Source organism: Solanum pennellii, chromosome 5, assembly GCF_001406875.1.
Source record: "Solanum pennellii chromosome 5, SPENNV200".
Classification (NCBI taxonomy): domain Eukaryota; kingdom Viridiplantae; phylum Streptophyta; class Magnoliopsida; order Solanales; family Solanaceae; genus Solanum; species Solanum pennellii.
Window position 1 is genome coordinate 63,294,604 of NC_028641.1, and position 6,382 is coordinate 63,300,985.

General features: G+C 32.6%; 1 protein-coding gene across 1 annotated transcript; it reads right to left on the reverse strand.

Moving 5' to 3' along the window:
- Window positions 1-739: 739 nt before the first annotated feature.
- LOC107019631 (B3 domain-containing protein At5g60142-like) lies at window positions 740-2,391 on the reverse strand. Its single transcript, XM_027916809.1, has 3 exons — window positions 1,448-2,391; window positions 1,199-1,282; window positions 740-1,106 (listed from the first exon to the last, which is right to left on the reverse strand). The coding sequence occupies exons 1-2, from the start codon at window positions 1,974-1,976 to the stop codon at window positions 1,212-1,214; spliced, it is 600 nt and encodes a 199-aa protein (XP_027772610.1). The 5' UTR covers window positions 1,977-2,391; the 3' UTR covers window positions 740-1,106; window positions 1,199-1,211.
- Window positions 2,392-6,382: the final 3,991 nt, after the last annotated feature.

The window sequence follows — 6,382 nt, forward strand, 5'->3', positions numbered from 1 at the left end:
AAAGATAGAAGAAGTGTACAATCCTTTAGAATCTTCAACGAATATCCTATATATAGATCCCAAGTAGTCTCAAACATATAAGGAAAAGGTCATCCTAATCCTTAAAGGGAATTATATTTCTTTTCCAGATCTATAGAACAAAGACTGTTCTAAACAAATAGGGATTACAAATTATTATGGAAAAAATCAAGACATAATTTAGAAAATGTAATAACAAATATAATTAAAGACTAAACAAAGAATAAGATGCAAACTTATTGAGTCAAAATGACCACGGAAGTGTACGCAACCATACAAATATTACATAATTTTTAGTCCAGATATCATACCCACGAAGACTTTTCAATCAACTATTACGAACTTAAACTAATTAATGTTCAACCTTAAGTGCCAAACTTCAGAAACAAAAAATTCGACCATGCTGCCGCACAGGTTGGCACACTGCACGCCCTAAAAGGGTACTATGTAGCGCACTGCTTTAGGCCTTTTTGAGTCAAAAGTATATCAAATCAAAGTACAAGATGATTACCTTAGATATAAATTATATGAGAAGAAAAAAATAAGAAGTTAAGTATTTTGCAAAAGAAGTCTGGACATTCCATTTTTTGAATAGATCGTTGTAGACCAAATAATAGTTTAACATTTGAATGTAAATAAACGAAATTTTAGTCTTAACACCAAATTATTTGCTTAACTTTCAGACCCATCAATACAAATGAAAATATTGTGCAATCTTCTGTCAACAAAGAAAATTACTTATTGTCTTCAAAATATTTAGCCACATAAACACACTGAAGGCCATAAAAGACTTATCAAATAGAAACAAATTATTTCTTGTTGGGATGAGAACCTTCTCCTTCATGGACAACGTGAACTTGTAAGTAAAGTTCATTGTTGTGTTTCTCTCTCACGAATTCACAAATGCACGTATCTTTTTCCTCCACAAGGTTCCACTTACATAAATCATGCCACCCTCCAATTAGCCATATTCTACTGTCCTGTCAAATCTTGAGTTTTGCCTCAAATTCTCTACCAGCGGAGTCACGAATGGTCATGCATGAAGGGAGTTCAAGTTGGTAATCTCTCACCACATCAGCCGGAACGTACTACAATTAGAAAAAAACACTTTGTTAAATGAAAATATTATAAGAATGAACTATAAAGTTATCAAATAAAATAGTTATATGTTAATAATTACCAGATGATTTCTCCTATTTGGGCGTATTTTTGTCACAAAGAAAGCATTTTTTTGGCTTAGTTCCACCTCCACTTCTGAATATATCTGTAGCAAATTGTCTCCTTAAATATATCATGACAATAATATGAATACAAAAATGTCTAAATAATGATAGATGTCAGTTTTGTGGTAACATAAATAATAAGAGAATTGAATTGCATAGAAAATGAAACATAAGAGTATATTTAAAGATATTTAATTTTTGTTTACCTTTTGAACGTGTTGTCATTTTTTTTAACATGCCAGTTCTTTCTTTATCTTCCTCGCCTTCTTTGTATTCATCAGGTTCTTCTTCCTTTTCACCTTCTTCTTCTGGAACATCTTCCCTATTTTCATATTCCTTTTGTTCATCCTCCTTTTCTTCTACTAGGGTATTCTCATCCATAACATCGAAAGAAGAAATGTTCTTGCTATCTCTAGCCCTAGTATTCTCCTTTGGATCCACACTCTTTTGATGTTCAACATTCATTTCCTCTACTTCCTCCTCCTTCACATTAATTTTTAAACTCCCAACTCCTTTCTTTACACATCCATTTCTTCCAAGTAGTGTAAAGTCAAAAATTCTAGTTCCATCAAAGTCAAAAATAAAGAAGTCTCCAAGCTCTACGATGTTGTCCTTAATGATTTTTTCCCATCCATATTCAAAATAAATATCTTTTCCTGCTTTGGTTACCCCTATAGGCCACATATTTCCAAACCGATCCCTAAGGAAAATGTTGCTAGGTAATATTCCATCCATGTAATCGGTATAAGCTGTAGGAAGTTTCTGTGAAGAAAAAAAGCTTCACTTTTGAAAAACTAAATGCAGAAGAACATTAATTTATTAAATCACATTGCTAATGTCATAGAAGCAAACAAGTTTCAGATGATAAAATATTTCAGATAAACACAAAGTTTGAGACTTTTGTTGTTAGAATTCAAGAGTCTAGCTATAACAGAAAGGATAAAATGTAATGTATGGCATTTTCAAAGTTTTATCATACAAGTACTTCGTTCAACCCTCATAATATTGTTAGTTTTGAATAAAATATGCAATCTCTATCATTGATGGACTAAATTAAACATAATACTTATAAAAAAAGTAGGTATTTAACATATATAGAAAAACATATCAAATTTATTTGCACAACAAAAGGGCTCTTATCAACCTTTTACTTTCCCTGCCCTTATTCAAAATACTTATATTAAAAAACTATTGATTGAAAAGTTTTAATAAAAAGATTCAACAACAATTATAGATCAAATACATGAAGATAAGAACAAAAACTAAGATGAAAGGGAAAGAACAATTAAAAAAAAAATAACATGAGGCATCCATGTTTTTCAGATCTGAATCTCAACAAATCCTTCCCCTCCACTATATATATTCGCTGCTTACATATATCTAAAAAGAAGAAAAAGTTACATCATAGACCATAAGGGGGGGGGAGTAGACTTACCAACCGTTTTCCATTGGTTTCAGGGATAAATACCTTGAAGAATCCCATGTTCATTTTGATTGTTAAGATTTAGGAGGAGAGCACAATTGAAGCACAACCTATAAACCCTAAAAGTTAATAGGATTGAAAAAAAAGTTTATCATCGATTACATTAAGCCTGTTAAGTGGGTTATGTCATGTTTGACCGGCCCATTAAGAAATTCACTGTATTCCAACCCTGAGCTGGGCTGGATCACAAATAATTGCGTCGATCTAGGATCAACAGTGCAAGACTTTTGTTTGGATCTGCCCACAATCCATTAGCCCAAATTTTTGGGCCAATTGGTCCAGGTTCTAGTGGACCGAACGGACCGTGTCATTGTATAATTATTATTTATTTTTCTCAATGTTTATTAATTGGAATGTTTGTTTCAATTATCAATAAAGTATATTCTTAACTATTTAATTTTGAAATAATTATAAAGATTTATAGTAATAAAATACTTATATTATATTATATGTATACTGAAAATGTATACCAAATACACCTAAAATATACTAGGTATTATAATATATACTTACAGTGTATACTAAATATACACACAATATATTGTCTACCATCATAGAGAATATTTAAATTATACTATTTATACACACTTATAGTGGATACCAAATATACACACAATATTATATCTATCATAATATTAATAATATATAAAATACATAAAAGTTAAAATACATAAAAGTTATAACATAGGACTTAAAAGATACTAAAATAAAAGTATTTTGAATTTTATATGTCAATACTGTTTTAAGTAATATTTGCTAACATTATTTTTTCAAGTATTTACTTATTATAGAGATTTCACATTTCATTTTAAATAAATGGTTCTGTAAAGTAACTAAAATATATTTAATTGGATTTATATAAATTTATAAAAATGAAATAAAGAAATGCAAAGATTCAATAAACCTTTGACTTTATTGATATATCGTTAATAGTAATAATTTCTCCTCCTCCTCCTCATTTTTATTCTTCCTTGTCCTTCTCCTTCTCCTTCTCCTTCCTCTTCTTCTTCCTTTTCTTCATCCCATTTAGATCATATTCTGCATTTATATTTTTTGTACATATTTTACATTTATTTTATAGTATAAACTATAAACTATAAAATGTATTTAATATGAGAGTTTAATACATGAGAAATGTCAAAATCAAATACTAATTTGAATGTAACTATGTCTGAAATAAACCTCTAACCTCACTAGATGTGCTGGGACATGCCCCATCACAATCTTGAAAGCATTGAAAACTAAAGACTAAAAAGCAAGGGAAGATAATAATGTCACTCTTCCTCGAAAAATGAGGACTCACCACTACTGCTGAACTGAAAATCGGGAATAGATATATGATTGATCTGGAAGCTGAGAACCTGAACCGACATTATGAGAAGATTTAGCGCAAAGTATGCATCAATACTTGAAGTACTCAGCATGTAGGATACAGTAAACCTGAAATAAATATGGAAATTATAAAGTAATAAAGCAATAGTATAATCTAATAATGATATAGAAACTCAATACTGAGCTAACTAAATGAATTACATGTTCAGACTGAATAGTGTGTATACTGACATATGGTCAATACAATAAAATGTGGGATTGGAATGTGGGAGATATTCATAACCGATAATAATATCACATGAGCTAAATGTGCGGTCCAATGTATACGCCCCATCGAGAGGACCCAATACAACCGGCAAAAGGTGTACATGCATGATAGAGTGATCACTGAAATGATGCCAACCGAGATGACTTACAACCTACGTTACTAGTAGTTCGTGGACTAATTGAGTACGCTGAAACCTAGTCTAACTTGGTATTATACTGAGGCCAATAAATTAAATCATTAACATATTATGACTAAACTTCGGTTATACAGTGGATATCTCAAAACTTACATGCAAACTAAAAATTCAACAATTAATGTACTCATGATACATTCATAACTAAGGCATGTATAACTAAATACTGAAATATCTGACCTAGTAATGTTTTATTCAAGGACTAGAGAAATACATAGCTAGGGTTAAAAAATACATGCAAGAACTTAATTAATAACATCATAATATGATTGCGAACATTAATTAAACTAATTTATGAAAATCTATTGAAATTCTAGAAACCATAGGCTCAATTGATAGTAGCGAATCAAGAATATGACTGAAATTTATCTACCTAATGGGAGAAAGGAAACCACTAGTGAAATATCATATATCTGGTGATGAATTCCAAAGAGAAATCTTTTGAATTCAGGGCTGGAACAAATGGAATCTTGTCGCGTTCTTGAACAAGGGTTTTGTCGCCTCTTTCTTCTCTCTAGGTTCTAATTTTATAAATTTTCATGAAAGATTTGACGTACATAAGTTTTAGTTATGTTTCTACGCTATCACTAACAAAAACCACGTAGTTTACGATTACAACGACGTATTGTAGGTGTCCAACCAAATAGAAGAAAACTAAAATACCCCTAACCTAAAGCAGTAGACGGGCAGACAATGAGCCATACCACGGTTCGTGTATAGGACCACGAACACTGAAGAATCCCCTGATCTTCATTTGTTCCGATGGTCTGATGTTCCCAGATAACAGACGCTCCCACAGACCGTGAAGGTGTCCTTGGTCTTCACTGTTCTAGGTAGTCTAAGGGATTGTCCGCAGGGGGGGGGGCTACTACCTAACTTCCACGGGCCCTCCCACCGTCCGCGTGAAGGACAACAGACTGCATAAGTTTCTACGGTCTTGATGTAGACCTAGGGGTCTGGGAAAATGTTAGTGGGTCCACTGTTTGACTCACCAAGAACATCACTACGACCTCTTGTCGAGACCACAACCGATGAAGGGTCCCGTGGGTGGATCCTTGGCCAGGTAGAGTCGAACTCTAGACCACGAGCAGGTCTATAGACCATGTAACCTATCACGGTCGGTGACCACTATGGTGGTTCACTTATATAGGAAAGTTTTTTTTAAAAAATTGGGTCTGATTTCCGAGGTGTTATATAAGCCTCCAAAGTTCTAGTAAAAAATCCTTGTATGATATCGCTAATGTTACTTAGGTTCACTTTTAAAAATAACTCTAACACAAGACTTTGCTCGCAAAAGCAAAACACAAATAAAATGTGACTCTCTATTTTGTGAACCAACCTTCACTTATGTGATTGTTGAGCCAACGAGCAATTCTGCACAAATATGATGGTCATTACTCGACCCTTCGTGGATCTGAGCTGACCTTCGTTAACAAGAAGTTTATGAAAGAGTCGACCCATTGCTAAAGCCAGGCATAACTGACATTTATGTATTCTGCCTAATCTCTAATCTTTGAATGGACCCGCTAGATTCGTTGGAACGCATTACACACAAAATACATATACAACTTGACCAAACATGCCATTTCAGACATAATTGAACAATCAGAATAGAAATCCTAAATTTTCTTGACCTGATCACCATAATGAACAAACACAACACTTAAAAAGTGTAAAACAAGCTTGAGACCTCTGAAATTCAACCAAAACCTTCTTCAAGCCTTAAATCATCCCTCTATCCAATGGAACCCTAAAAAATCTAATACGAGCATCTGAACCCCAAATGTTGACTACAGTCAATTCAAACACTAAAATTTAAAAAAAATTTAACTTAGGACCTCAAATCCATGAAAAGAGTATGAATC